Genomic DNA, 15,878 nt, shown 5'->3' on the forward strand with positions numbered 1-15,878 from the left:
GCTTTGTTGTTGATGACTGCAAACGCCAATCGAACTAGGAATTGCAATCTTTTGAATTGAAACGGCATATCCGTTGGAATCATAAGAATGCAAGGGATGAGGACGTCTTCATCTTTGAAAGGTCTTGTCAAGATTGTTGCTTCTACGACGTTGCTCATCAATTTTTTACTACAACCCGCGTGCTTACAAAGCTTTGGCTGGTTGATATTTCGCAACATGATAATTAACATGCCGATTTTCAACTACAGTAAATGCGGTCGTATCCCTGGCAGATCGAGTGAATTCAAAAATTCTGTTGGGTAATTAACCGCTTGTCTGTTTCCGTAACAGTGTCGAAAGGCTTGCATGTGACTGCCTTACTTTGGATGTTAGACTGAATAATACTTTCAAGTTCGTAGACGTTTTATTTCTGACTGCAAGAATAACTCTATCATTCAGCTAATCGTGATTCTTAAATTGGTTTTAATATTGGGAAATACTTTTTCAAAACAATTCTTCTTTTGACGTCACTAAATCGCAGAAATTACGAGGCAATAAAATTCGTCCTGAGGTCAGATCAACCGGCACCACTCTGCTTCCAATTTCCATTAATTGATATGAGAATATCTCAGCTGACAATTTTGCAGCTGGACACGCATTTTTATAGTTAATTTTCACGTTTTTACGTGTTACCGCAAAGTAGAATATTACAGGCAAGCATTTATTTCGTCCGATATGTCGATCGAGGAATTGCAAGTTATGTTTGCCAAGAGCCTCAAGCGATTTTTCGTGCATCATTGTGTATTCATTCCAAACAATAAGTTTGCATTTTTACAATATTTTTCCATATCGAATGCTTTGGAAATGTTACACGTGAGAGTTTCAATAAATTGCATGTTCAATGGCAATTTCAAATTAGACTGGATGGGATTCGATGAGCAGTTCATTCCTGGTTAAATTGAATGTAACAGTTCTTCCACCTTGTAGCAATATCGCAGCTATTCCGGACGACAAGAGATAAGGCCATGTCATTTTGGGATCGAATTGTTGCCAGAATCGATCTAATTAGGAACGTTTCACCGGTTTTTCCTGGCGTATCTAAGAACTCCTAACCCCGTTATTGACAATTTGCATTATTAGATCGTAAATTGCGTTTTTGCTCAAGCGTTAGGTTAGGAATACTTGATTGCATATACGACAAAAGATCTATACTCAAATAGTTACCAAGAAATACATCAAAACTCACCGAAAATTGTCGAGAAAGCTAGATTGATTTGTGTAGTGAGCAGTCCATCAATAGAAAGGTTTATTTGTAGTGAATGTAATAACAGTTCAGCAGCAAATTTTGGTATAATTTAGACAAACTATGCGGTGGTAGTGACGATTTGAAGGTGAACAGGGTCGGGAGATATTGCTGTGCGTAGATAAAACAGAATGTGTCCGGCCTCCCGGTTTTAAAGTTTATATGGGGGGAGGTTGTTCACAACGATTCATAAGGTCAAACCAATTGACCCCGAAACCTGAGATCTTTTAGAATGTGCCGACAGTGATCTGGGATTCTTTAGAATGTGCCAACATTGACCCGAAACTTGGTAATCAACATGAGTTAATTTACAACATTTTACAACACGAGTTTGAACTACACATATTTACCAGTGTCGACAGTATTCAAACAAGAACATATAAGACCTCCATGATGACCCTGGTGGACCTTGACAAAACTCCTCCTTTATACATAACTCAAAAAAAGCATGATTTTACCTGTCACAGTTGTGACATCTATATAACATGGATATATTAAAATATGCACATATTCGCATACAACGTTGTGTCAGAATTTCAAAGCAATCGATGAAAATTTCGGAGATTTAAGGTAAGTAACAGCAGAACATTCACATTTTTATTCGTATTAATTTGCTATACTCTTCCCTAACTATTGTGGAGGAAGTTTCACTTGGGAACGAAACTTTTGTAAATGTTGATGCAACGCTGAGACTAAGCAGAGTGAGCTAGCAGCACACGGAAAGGTTCTTTCAAACTGCTGAAATGGGTCTGGAAATCGTAACATAGTCAGTTCCCACTTGGAAGTTTTAAAATGTGGCCTATTGCATTCATTATCATCCATCTGAATATTTCGACGACCAGAAATATGTATGTTGTATAGGGATTAAACATAATTAATTGTCATTTGTGATATTTGGAAGCAGGAAAAGAAGTGCTGAGAAGGCAGCAAATCGAAGTAACTATTAAATTTAATGTTTGATCTATTGGGGAAAAAAGCGAGGTGTAATGAAGACTTCATCTTAACTGACCTTGAATGAACCAGTGGATGTGTAAAAATGATGTGAGCAGTTCGTTTATCAAATAAGCAAATAAACAAATTCTCTATTAAAAAAGATCGCATGTGGGAAAAAATTTTTTCCTTTGTTAACAAATCGATCATTCATTCAACATCTTCATCTTTTACGAGAACTTGTCGCTGCAATCTGAATAGTACCATTTTCATGCCAATTTCACCAAAATATCTTTTAAAATCATGAAATTTGGAAATTGTAAAAGTCCTTGCAAAATTATGAAATCCATAACGAGAATTTATAGTTGACAAAAATTAATGCCTGTCAAGACAAAAGCAATCATAAATAGAGACGTAAGTAAAAAGTAATCAAGGATTACTTCTTCCCGACTGCTTCAATAGTAATGAACCATGAGAATATAAATTCTCATTTATGATTACAAATTCAGTTATAAATTCAAATATATTTTGTTTCTCTGTATTCCGTGAAGCACACGTATAGGGACAATCGATATATGTATATATATATATATGATAGATGATATATATATAGATGATATATATATATATATATCATCTATCACTATTAATCGAGTGCCAATTTTTCGCGATTTGATAAGCAGGAAACCTGATAGTCTCAAGACTGTAAGGTTTTATTGCATGCCATTCGGGTCAAGGGAACAACTCAAAAATCCGTAGTAGTGAGAAGGCTAATTCATTGCAACTGGACTTCCGGAAAAGACGAAGATGAAACGAATGCAGACCGGTTTAAAAATCCGCCTGCTTAGCTTAGGATTCATCACGTTTCAGTTCACCCTTTCTCCTTTTCCGCCCCCATTTTTCCCCCCTATCCATCCTCCACTCTGGTTCAACGATTGTCGTCAGCAAGCGAAACCTTGCCATTTCTTTTGTGACATGTTCAATAAATAGCAGTAGAAGCGACAGTAGTGAGACTCGTCTCACATCTTGTATAATAACTCCTTCGAACGTTTTAGAAGCGAAAAATGCGCGATGCAATCTCAGCGACATCTCATCGACCGACCAAATTCATCCACTTCTTACATTGCTTTCTTAAGCAGACCGCTTATATATCTGCCGATTATCCACGCACGGTTGTCACGGTAAGTGAATTTTCTAATTTCCCAACTTTTGAAGTACATATTACAAGTTATCATGAACTGTATTTGTTGTATAAATATGAGCTGCCTGTTGAATGACAATATTTGTGGAAGCATATCCCAGTATCCCCGTAACATGAGTATCTGATATTCTGAATTCAGTGGTTGTGAAGAATTGGACAATGGATTAAAACCACGTAGTGATTTTTTCCTTAGGAGAAACAGTAGCACCTATTTTTGTTGGTTATGGATATTTACTGTTTTCGATGTTGCTTCTACGCAGTAAAATATTTGGAATTTCATGTTGAATCATAATGAAAATAAGTTCGTTATTTAAGTCTATTTAATAGGAACATGAAAATGCTTCAACCATAAAAATAAACGGTTCAAAACAGACTGATCCATCAATTCACCCGTCAATCCACTTCACCCGTCATTAGGAATACATATAATAGAAGTCGGATCGATCTTATTATTATGGTGATCCCAGGGGTCAACATCACAGTAACATCATTTTTAAAATGTTTCAGTTCCCATCATTTCAAGGCATTTCCTTCTAATCGACTGAACTTGGAATAGTTTTCAAATTCTTACCTGCAACCTTCTTAAGATAGATGTTTCGACAAAGAGTAATAGAATAATGCGATTGCAATCCGTTATCATAAGTTTACTGCATTCAGCAGTGAAAATGTTAAATTGTAAAACTTTCTTTTTTTTCTTTTTTAAAAAAAAAGTTTTCTTTTTTACGACCAAAGATTTTGGTGTGCTGCAAAATCGAGTATTCTAATTTTCTCGACAGCCAAATTGGTGCAGTGCTCAAAAATCCTTTAAAATTGTCAAAATTCTCAACCGTAAAAATGGAAAAACTGGTCTGGAAAATGCATATTTTGTTTATGTGTTTGAAATTGCAGTAAAACCTGTTTCAGTTCCTTACCCCTTTTTCCCCTAAAAGGAGATCAAGAGAAGAAAGGAAAGAATAAAAAGAAGGTTGTTTCCCTGAAATGGCTCTGCAAATTTGATACGACGTACAGAGGAATGAATTTTGCCAAGTGTTGGACGCAATTATTTTGATTACCACGCTTAGTAGAACAGTCTGGGAAACTAATTTATGAATTTCTTAGAGGAACTTGAAATATTCTGGAACTGACTTGAAACTATGGTAACTAGAAAGAATCTAGTGACATTATGCCAGTTTTACCACATTCAATTTTATCCTCCTCGGGAATAAAGCCTTAATTCGTTATATCCCATTAGTTCGTCATATTCCGTTATATTCCATTATTTTGAAGATCTAAAAATTTATGTTGTGATATTCATGCGAAAACCTATTGTCTCATCATAGTTCTTACGGTTCCTCATTTTATTTTACTTTTCATTTTTTTGTTACAATCAGTGAGCAGTAAGTGCATGAACAAGACGACCCGGCTGATAGGAATAAATAGGAAAATGAATTCGTGTCCAGAGCACAGTTTGGACTCAAAGATATGTCCAATTAAATGACTCAAAAAGCAATTGACAAGTTAGTCAGATTGTTACAAAAGAGCGTCGAGTCAATCCTGAATAATCAATAACGTAATTATTAGCTGTTGAGAATGAATTGAAACTCACTTTAAAATCGACCATCCGCTTCCCATATTTATTCAGAAATTGAATATCACCGATAAAATCGACCAAACATTGCTGGAATCTTCTGTTACATGCATCGCATTTCATGAATTAATTAATCTACGGTCGAATATATGACGGCGAATCATCTGCATGAAAAATTATAATTTTTAAATTATTTAGTAATAGAAATGTACATCTCGTTTTATAACACTGGGTATTTAAATCATTTGGACAACCAAACTGTCCCCACCTTTTTGCTGAAATGTAATTTTTTAATTGAAGTTGCTATAATTATTGTATTGGAACTGCAATATGGTAATCATTATTCGTTGCTGTCCGAAATCCGCTGCCTGTTCTAAATGTTCTAGAAAAATGCAAATATTCCCTTACAAATTTTATTTTGACAAACATAATTTCGTCCTGATGTCCTGGAAGTCTGTCTTTAGTGAAGCCTGGAGTTGAAGCTAAGAAAGCTGGAAGGAACTATTGCATGGAGTAACAAACACAAGAGAGTTAAATTACGTGGATGGACTAGCCTCATTTTTGGCCATGTAGTTAAAACCTACTAGTGGGCTGTTTTTGTTTTACACCGTGTTTAGAATTTTTTCGTTTTTGGTTCCCTGTCAGACCAATTTTTCATGAAACAACCAACCAAACAGCCACTGTTCGATGCAACGCTGCATGTGGGTATATAAATTAAAAATGCGAGTGATTGGTTCTAGAATTAAATTTGAATATTTGAATTTAAATCGTATGACCCAACAAAAACGCTGCAGTAGCAAAATATATATTTGAAATTCCAAGCTTCATGCTATGTCTTGATCTTTTATGCCATCTGTTATCAGTATATTTTCAGATAATAGTATTGCTGACGATATTAACATCCTCAAAATTATTATTTGTAAAACCGAAGGATAACCTGCAATCAGGCTATACACCACCAAATGCTCGCGCCTTCAATGAATTGGAAGTTTTTCGGAAATTCAACGATGGTAAAGATCCGGTGGTAGTAATTATCATTGTTACGGCAAAAGATGGTGGCTCAGTTGCCCGATTACCTCATTTGAATGCAATTTTGAATATCGTTGACTATGTAGGAACGCATTTCCCCGTCAAGAATTATACCTATTACCGAATGTGCAGAAATTTTTGTGATGTCAATGAACCTGTTCGGCAATTCAGAGTAAACAGCTCTACGCTTTTCTTTTATTTTTTATCTTTTTGGAAAGTCATTACTATCATTTTGCATATCTAACAACTTCTCCCGTTTTAATATAACTCCAATAATTGGATTTGTTACTCCGAAAAGTGAAAAGTTACACTGAGAGAGAGTAGAGTGAATCCTACTAATCCTTTGACTAAACCTTTTGAAAGCTTAATTATAATGAAATCCCTCTCACTCTCATTAATGATTCATTCTATTCTCTTTTAGTAACTATCACAAGCTTTTTTTTATTCAAGTTTTTCGACCTTATTAAATACTGTTCATACTAATATAAGTTAGCATAAAATTGAGATGATAAGGAAGAAAAAGTACTTAAATCTATTGGTGTGTGAGTTGAGAAGGAAAGTTACTTAGATTATAGGTATGACTGACTCACTTCTACGGTTTACATGTTAGTGCGAAGAAGTGACGAGGTGTCAGATCATTTCTATATGTGACATTGGATTCCTTTTTTTAATAACAACGAAGAAATCTGTTAATTTCCAGAATGGTTTACTTCTCAACACTGCGAAATATCTCGATAGAAACATTAGCAGAAGTAATACGAGTAGCAATAATGGTCGTGATTTAATTGAGCTTTCATTCCCCATAATGCAGTTATTCGGTCGTGATCTTGATTTATCACCCTACTTTTTTGGCGTTGAATATACAGCTGATGGTGTGGATCGAATTTCTGGAACAAATATCAAGCATGTCCAATTAGTGGCACTACATTTCCGAACACAGCGACCGAACGAATGGACCAGCGATGACACATTTCGCTGGGAACGCCTCGTTGGAAATTATTTTAAGAAGTAAGAGTCACTTTTCGTTGTTTTCATCTGAATGTAGCGCTATAAAACAACGAGCTAATTAGTGCAATGAAATATAAAGGTCCTTTGTACTTAACTAAAAATGAAAATTCTGTGAAATTACAGTGCACAGTGCTGTGGAGAAGGCACTTACTTCTTTTCTCCTCTTACCTCTTATATTTCCATAATTTCAATTTTCCAGTGAGTACAACAATTCTTTAATTCGACCAATCGCATTTTCGTTAGCTTACACGCAGGATGAAATCATTCGTGCCGGTCTTGCTCTGATGCCGTACATACTGCTTGGTTTCATTATGATGTGTATATTTGCTGTTGGAACAGTTAGTATCAGTTCAGCATATACAAGACAGGTCATTTTGTAGTTTAACTAACTGAATATGTTTTTATGTTTTTGCAATCTTTTGGAGATTTTTTCTGAAAATTTGTCAGTAGTGATCTTTAGTCCCTACAACAAAAGTTTACAAATTTTCCAAAAGACTGCTGCACTTTTGGCAAGCAAGAGTAGTTGGAGTGCTGCAAAATATTAGGGAGCCATTTTCTAATTAAGAATCTCCCTAAGTTTCGTCATTATCATTTTTCAAGTGCGTAAGAGCTTTATTCGGTTATGAAATATTGAATTCTCAGCGGTTTACCCACCGTTGGCTCAGGTTGAATGCTGTCAAGCTCTCGTAAAATTCGAAAAATGACGTCACATGTCTTTGTCAAGTATAACCTTAATCTGGATGAATGACTTTAAAATTTAAGGGACATTTTCAAGCATTTTCAAAAAATTTTAGGAACTTTTTTTCAGTTAAAGGAACTTTTTCAAAAAAAGATAAGGGAGAGTTCATAAATGTCATAAAACAATAAATTTACTATCTGATGGAATCCTTAACAATTTTCCTCAGATATTTGTTGTTTCCATATATTTCAATGTATGGGAAATATAGCTTAACTCGTTCAATAAAGGAAGGAAAATGATGAGGCCGAGCTTAATAGGTGAAGCAGTCAGATGCAACTGATATTCTTCAGTGATTTCTTCTACCAGCAATATATTTCTTTTGGACCTTTTCGTTTGTTGTATAGATAAAGAAGATATCAGTAATTTGAAATTCAACTCATTACATTACAGTTTTCTAAAATCAAAGTACTATATGCTCTCGTGGGATGTATCACACCACTAATGGCAACATCAGCGGCTCTTGGCCTTGTGATTTTATTGGGTCTTCGGCCAGGCTCTATCCTCTGCGTTACACCGTTTCTTATTCTAGCTATAGGTATACTCTTCCATTCACCGTTTCTATTATTGTAGATGATTTATTTACTATTCATAATAATTATTGGAATTTAATGACCGATGTTTGCCGTTTAAATATAAATTTGGAAGGATAGGAAATAACAAAACTGGCCAGGAATCTATGTCGTTCTAGGGGTTGACGATGCCTTTTTAATGATCAGTGCATGGAATAGAACAGACGTTGAGATGAGGAATGAAACCGTATCGTATAAAACAATTCGAGAGAGAATGGCAGTTGTAAGTCTGTTATTTTTTTCAATGAAGTTTTGTTTTGAGAGGATTTGGATCGTTCGCAGTTCTTTTTAACAGAATCTCAGTTTTGTTACATTACAATTCATTAGGTCCTAACTGATATTGGGCCATCGATAACTATAACATCATTGACAAACATGTTAGCCTTTGGAATTGGCATATTCACGACACCAACACCCGAAATCCGATTACTTTGTATCGCTAATGCAGTAGCCATTTTTTTGGATTATGTGTATACTATAACGCTTTATGCTGCTGTGATGTGTATTGGAGGTCAAATAGAAATGCAGCGAAAAAGTATTTATCCGGAACGGAAACCTCGGGAACCATCGATGGTTTGTTAATTTATTCGATTTTTTAAACGGAGTAAAGAAAAGAAGGAGGTCAGAGAAGAAGGCGATTAGATAGTTAGGTTTTGGTTGTTGAGTTCATTATAGGCTGTTTCTGGAATGGGTGTTCTAAGCATTCATTGCACCTTAATAGCATCAAACTTACTACTAATGTCAAAAAGTCATGATAAGACAATGCATAATAGTAGTCTGCAACCCTTTCTTAACCAAGGGTCACTTTGACTTTTTTATTTGTGGTACTGATCACCAAACTCTATTAATTTGAAGTACTAAAATATGGCATACCAAGCTTACCAACACATGTTGAAACGGTTGATGAGATCGCAATCATCACGGTTATTTTTCTTTAGACTCAAAATAAAAAGAGTAAATAAATTATAACATAAAAAGGGACAACATTTTTTATAGCCTTTGCGGATCATGTTTTAGTTCTTTTGGACCACTTAGGTCCGTAAACTGTCGTTTGGGAACCACTGATATATAAGAATGCAGCAAGCTTGAATGTTTGCATTAATTGATACTGCCAAGTTTGAAATAATTTACATGAGTTTTAAAAGTTATGGGATTAGTGCCTCTGCAGTTTAGATATTGTACTAGCCAATTTCGTGCCATTGCCGCAAGTCAAGGAAAACTTTTTTGATGATATAATAATCTATGCCCCAAAGTTTTAATTTTACTTTTTTAGATTACAACTTTCTTAAACAATTATTGCAAATACCTATCAAGTGGTTTCACGACATTTTTGATATTGATTCTGCTTGTGATTTACTTGACAGCGAGCATTAAATATGCGTTAATGGCGAAGGGTTGTCTGACACCAGGAAAATTATTTTTGGCTGATTCACCTATGATTGAAGTACGTAAATTTTGTTTCGTTTTATTTAAGTTTAACTTTAATATTTCAATGAATAACAAAGAATTTCCAGGTGAATGAGCTACACGATAAAATTATCATGCCATCGTACACTTTCGTGACGGTGTTCATCCTAGAACCGGGAGATATACGAAATTCATCCAGACGAGAACGTATGAAAACACTGGTATCTCAGTTTGAAACAGTACCCGGCTGCAAAGGCTCCAGGTTTACGCATTTCTGGCTTCGTGATTATGAGACGTATTTGGAGTCGAAGAATGAAGAAACCGATGGGAGTGAATTTGATGACTACACCTCAGATGATTTGCTTAAATTCCTGGAATGGCCCGAATACGAATCCTTGGGTGGATTTATGAAATTCGACAATCATACTAATCGGTGATCAATTTCTGATACTCAAATGAATACTAGTTTTTGAACTCCCCACTTTCTTCTTTAGGAGTATAATTTATGACAATAATATTTCTTGTATCTATCTGGAATGGACCGTGAAAAATGAGATATGTCCATATCTCGACTGTAGAACCTAGCTTTTGTCACTTTCGGCTGAGTACAAGGCTCTGCTCATTTGGCTCTGCACAAATTCCTCCAATCACTGAAAATTCATTATAATGCAGAGTGCCAAAAACTGATGAATGTACTGTTGTAATTTGCTTAAGTTTTAAAATTTCAACACAAATGGACAATGTTAATAGTAGCTTAGGAAAATTCGAGAAGCTTTTACGCAAGCAAGTTTCAGTCTTACAGCCTTTTACGTCACCGTTACTTATCATGGTAAAAATCAATCAGATTGGATACAACGATTGAAAATGCTAAAAGCTTGGCGAGCAATTGTTGATCGTTACAAGATATGATTTTTACATTGTATAATAATATTGAAAATATACATATCACAGAAAAAGCTTTTAGCGCTAATTCATCAAATCTCAATTGAGATTGAAATAGCATGCAGTTGTGCAAATTGTCTCTACATGTATTTGATTACTTTTATAGGACCTTGGAGCCTCAGTATATGAAGAAGAAGCTTTGTTTACCGATCAAATTGATTCTTTGGTAGCGACGACTTTGCAAACATCTCTTGTGATACTGACATGTATGGCAGTAGTGTGTTACATTTTTATGCCTGATCTCTTTACCGTCATAATTGCAATCTCATCAACCGCTTCAATATGTGTTGGTAAGCTCATTGGACATATTTCCAAAATTTAAATAGCAAAATTAGTTTAAAAATACCACTTGCGAGATTTCGTAAATTATTTTGAAGATTGAAGTGGGATTCAAACTGATTTTGCAGGAGTATTTGGCTTCTTGTCTTTTTGGAATGTCGATGTCGACCCGGTTTCGATGGCAACAATGATTATATCTATCGGTTTGTCTGTTGACTTTCCGGCTCATCTTACTTTTCATTACCATCGCACTCGATTGAATCCAGATCTAACATCAGTGAAAGAACGACTTGCACAATCATTCAGCGTCATTGGCTTTCCATTGCTTCAGTGCAGTTTCTCAACGATGTTCTTTGTCCTAATCCTATTGCTTGTTCCCAGTTATATGAGTGAAGTACGTATTATTTATAAAATTTTACTGTTTTCCTTGCAACATATAGTGATTTCTCAAATTAGATTCTTGAGGCTTAAAAGATATTTTTGTTTGGAGCAGCTTTCTCAATTACAGGTATTTACGAAAGCTGTGGTGGTAGTAATCTCACTGGGAACGCTTCATGCACTAATCATTGTCCCATCTATTCTTTGTGCATTCTCAAATATTTATCAGTACTTTTTACATATAAAGGATTATAAGGTTATCGTTCCTTCGTTTATATAGAGAGAGCTATCAGAAACTGCTGCTGAAGACGTTCCAATTCATCTGTAATTGAAATCGAAGTAAATATATGTTGCAAAATTTGACACAGAATTAAATATTGTACTTTGGAAATTCAAAAAGTTCTTGAAGGTTCAAGAAAAAAAAACAGTTCAAATGAAAGAAATTTATATTTGCTTATGATTACATGTTTTTGACAAGCATTTGAACTCACTTCTAAATCATATTCCGTAAATTTCAGCTGAAATCAATCGCTGGGACAGTAACCACTAAAATAACCGATTCATCCATTGCTGTACAGCAGTCATGTTCTTCCTTTCACTCTACCAGAAAGCCCTCGGCATAATGACAATTGTGCAGTATGCGATTCTGTTGGATTCTTTAATAATTTTCTATGCTTGAGCCGAAGAAACCAGTTCAAACGGAAAATTTTCAACGTCTTCTACTTTAGCTTGAAAATTCCCAAATTAATAAGTCCTTTTTTCTTTACAAATGACCCGATAATGAAAATAATATCCAGTTTCAGTACCGATGTCCTACCTGGAACAATGTCAACGTAGTTTGAATCCGAATTTTTCGTGAAAAATTTTTTTCTTCTCACCTCCTAATTCTACCTTTTGTTCCAGTTTGTTTGCAACAATAATGTTTGGTCATTTGAACACTTAAAAATTTAGACAAAACCGTTAAAGAAAATTACTTAGCTTTCTAAGAAAATTACTTAGAAAATTACTCTTGAAATTTGAAATTTATTCCCGGTGACTGATACTGGAAATTAAATTTAGTTTTTGATTTGGGTTACTAAAACTCACCGTAGATGGTGGCTCCTCCTTATTTATTATTCCACAGTCCCGTAATTCCCGTAAATGCAAAAACTTTGTTGATTGCAGCAAAGTACTCATTCAGATTGGAAAATTAAATTATAGAAATTTTGGTTGTTCAGGTTTTATAAAGAGAACTCGAAAACATTTTTACTGGTATGATCTAATAGCTCTCAAATGTAATCTTTCTGCTTCAAGAAACCTCTGTTTTCCAGTAATTCCACTGCTTCAGTAGAATGCATGTATCCAAGATCACACATTTCACTACTTCAACTACAATCAAAATTATTGATTCACTATTCTATTGGTGCACAACAGAGAACCAGTAGAATTTCGCATTTTTAAGTTGGAATAACATATTATTAAAACTAAAATAAAAACACCTTACTCTCTTGTTCTCTACTTGTGACCTTTCCGATAACAAAGCAATTTAAAGAAGTTGCGTAGAATAAGTTCTGATTTGTAAAGCTGTCGCGTATTATTTACACTTTTTTGGCTAGAATAATGTATCGTTACTGCAGTGAAACTACTTTAAAATTTGCTAAAAAGGCTAACACCAGCCAGTGATCGAGATTGGGGTGACAAGTTCATATCCGGAAAATATAAATATTTGTACAAATCCAGTTCACCTTCTGTTCCCCTACTCCGCAAATCCTCAAGCTGTAATTCAAGTTCCCATTTTGAAAGCTACTTACAAATAATGTGGAACAAATATTCTGCAGGTAAAGTAGTAAAATTGGTCTTTTCGATCATAATTCTAGCAAAAAATTTCTTGTAATATAGAATAAACACGCTTCCGTCCTCATTACTTCTCCCTCACTTTTGATTTTTTGCAAATCTTACAAAAGGAGCTTGTAATAAAAGATTTAAATTAACAAATGACAATTATGCCAACTTCTCAAGAGATTAAAACTATTTCATTTGTATTATTTTCACCATTATATACTAAATAAAAGGAAGCGCAACAAAAAGGAGGGATATTAATGGAACTTTTGGCAAAATGCATCTTTTAAAATTTTTGAAAGAAGAATAAAGTTAATGCTTTCAGACCAAAAAACGATTAATCTGGTGAGCAATAATTAAGATAAATATCGTCCAACTGCACCAACTTTCAAAGAGCTAGACGCACTATGTTTTCATCAGTTTAAAAGTGCGAAATAAACTTTAGTTGAAGAAAAAACTAAACTTTAGTTAACCTTCAGTTGAACGTACCTTTCTGGGGATATCAAGAGTCATCAATTAAGGAGTATGATGATATACTAATGATAGATTCAACCAAAAATCTTTTTTAAATTGCTCGCGGATAGCTTTTCATTCAAAATATCGATTAATACGAAGCGCACAGTGAAATTCTTCTTTGTTGCCATTATTGATTGTGTTGAAGGAGGAACATAATCCCGGTGGGTCCGTGTTGCATACGGTAAATGGGTACTTAATCAATGATTCTCTGCAATGGGTTTATTTTGAAATAATAAAGTAGACTGAAAGCTTACTTAATCCATTGAACTGAAATTCGATTTCAGCTTACAAATTTACTATCAGCCTGATCTGAAACTTCAAATTTCAGTACAGCAATAAGGAGGCTTTATCAAATGCATTGAGTACTAAACAAATTCTTGTTAACTGGTCAAGATAGTTATTTCAAAAAAAAAAGAAACACTAACTTTTTGAAAGTTTTCAGCAAATTCCAAGAGAAATTGACGGATGGAATATTCGAAAACTCTTCTAGTTTTGGTTATCTCCAGAAATTGAAAATCCAGAAAGTGAAAGCACTGCACTGATTTTCTATATCATTGGTGGGAGGTAAGTCTACAACAATAATCCTTACATGACAGATTATAGAAATACATAACTTGTTTAAAGAAAAAAAAATGATGAATAACATTGAGATGACAATCATACACCGAGAAATGTCTTAAAGAAGTGTTTTTCACGACTGAAAGTGTGGTAGCGGCTGGTGGGAAAATACTCCCTCTCGGTTATCTCTTCAGTTTAGTTACTGTACTTTTTTTCCTTTTTTTACAAGAAGTATAATATCAGATGAAATAAAAGTAAGTATACTGTAGAAAAATGTCCATTTAACGGCAATTGTTGTGTTTGTCATCTAACTGGCTATCAAAAGCAACATTTTAGCTAGTATCATTAAAATTGCAATTTTTTCCTCTCTGCTCTTTTCGAAATTCCTGAGAATTCTCAGGCAATGCAATAAAATATTTTTGATGAATTAGTCAATGCTAGTTGAAAATGGCATAATAAAAAAAATGAATAGAACAAGAAAAAAGTGGTTAATTGGATATCAGTGAAACTAGACGTCTTTTCCTTAAATTCATCTTTAGAATGAAATAAATCACTTCATACTGTGAAATGTGAGTTGTATTTTGAAATGTAGTGAAATGTATTTTGTTGACAATAGTTAAAGCATACGAATAATAGAAGTGAAACATTAATATAATCAAAAAAAAGTGCGTGAAATGAAAATATTTGATGAATAAAAACAACAAACACCGCCTGAAGAACTGTTTCATTGGTGCCTGTTCCAAATGCTGGTACTGACAACTCGTCTTTCAGTGAACCAGTAAAATCATAAATTTGCTGATGATGCTTCTGGTTATGATCCTCATCATGTCCATTATAGCATTGGTGCTGTTCTCGAGTAATTCCGGATGGTTCCTCATTTTGGAATGGCTTGTTTAGCTTTGTAAGAATTCCAGCACAAATCGATTTTCTTGGAGCTGCTATTGAATTCACTGCTTTTCGATCAGAATCCATTACATTTATACCTATTTCTTTCTCTTTTTTTTGCTGTTCATTTTCCTTCATTATCTTTTCACCCTTCTCTTCGAAAATTCGATCGTTTCTTGTTAAATGCAGTTTTTCCTTTATTTTCTGAAATGATTCGCATCAGTGAACTGACTCGCTATATTAGTGAAAACTATTTGATTTAAAAATTAACAATTGATTGCTACAGAAACGACATAATGGAAAATGCAAATAACTCAACTAATGAATGAGTAGAATTGAATGTCTTAAACCACATTCAAGAGATCGAGATCGAATTGTGGCAGCTTTATCACGTTACACAGGCGAGCGGACAGTTCTGGTTTGCCAGTGGACTCCTCGTTTTTGCTCACTATTTTGTTTAGATTTAATTTCTTTTTTAAGTATCTATGGAACACACAAAGTACTTGGTTCTGTTTCTTTAAAGTTTTCTCGAAATCACTATAATTTATTGGGAAAAGATGTTGCTGGACAACTTCAAAATACAAAAAAAAATCCCTCCAGTTTCCTCTGGGAAAATCCATTATTCCAGGATCTATGTATGTGTTGCAGACTGATGTGGCAAATGGGAGACAATAGAGCTAAATTTGCTTTGTTATGATAGGAAATATGCTCTTCCAGATCTTACTCGAACTTTACATAGTTAGGTTCAAGAGAAAGAAATAAGGAAATAC

General features: G+C 34.4%; 3 protein-coding genes across 3 annotated transcripts; 1 reads left to right on the forward strand and 2 right to left on the reverse strand.

The window, feature by feature from the left end:
• Positions 1-483: 483 nt before the first annotated feature.
• Positions 484-777, reverse strand: LOAG_17689 (hypothetical protein; the record flags this gene model as incomplete). Its single annotated transcript, XM_020450354.1, has 1 exon — positions 484-777. One exon carries the CDS (start codon positions 775-777, stop codon positions 484-486), a length of 294 nt encoding a protein of 97 aa, XP_020305993.1.
• Positions 778-5,636: 4,859 nt separating this feature from the next.
• Positions 5,637-11,954, forward strand: LOAG_06667 (patched family protein; the record flags this gene model as incomplete). The annotated part of the gene is made up of 14 exons (XM_020447207.1): positions 5,637-5,681; positions 5,855-6,181; positions 6,710-7,017; positions 7,217-7,385; positions 8,147-8,291; positions 8,445-8,548; positions 8,653-8,898; positions 9,599-9,769; positions 9,840-10,165; positions 10,527-10,620; positions 10,781-10,964; positions 11,082-11,347; positions 11,462-11,587; positions 11,850-11,954. 14 exons carry the CDS (start codon positions 5,637-5,639, stop codon positions 11,952-11,954), a joined length of 2,616 nt encoding a protein of 871 aa, XP_020302539.1.
• Positions 11,955-13,737: 1,783 nt separating this feature from the next.
• On the reverse strand, positions 13,738-15,246 carry LOAG_06668 (hypothetical protein; the record flags this gene model as incomplete). Its single annotated transcript, XM_020447208.1, has 2 exons — positions 13,738-13,873; positions 14,930-15,246. 2 exons carry the CDS (start codon positions 15,244-15,246, stop codon positions 13,738-13,740), a joined length of 453 nt encoding a protein of 150 aa, XP_020302540.1.
• Between the last annotated feature and the right edge of the window lie 632 nt (positions 15,247-15,878).

The sequence above is a fragment of the Loa loa genome (assembly GCF_000183805.2).
Source record: "Loa loa unplaced genomic scaffold supercont3.113, whole genome shotgun sequence".
NCBI classification, from domain to species: Eukaryota; Metazoa; Nematoda; class Chromadorea; order Rhabditida; family Onchocercidae; genus Loa; species Loa loa.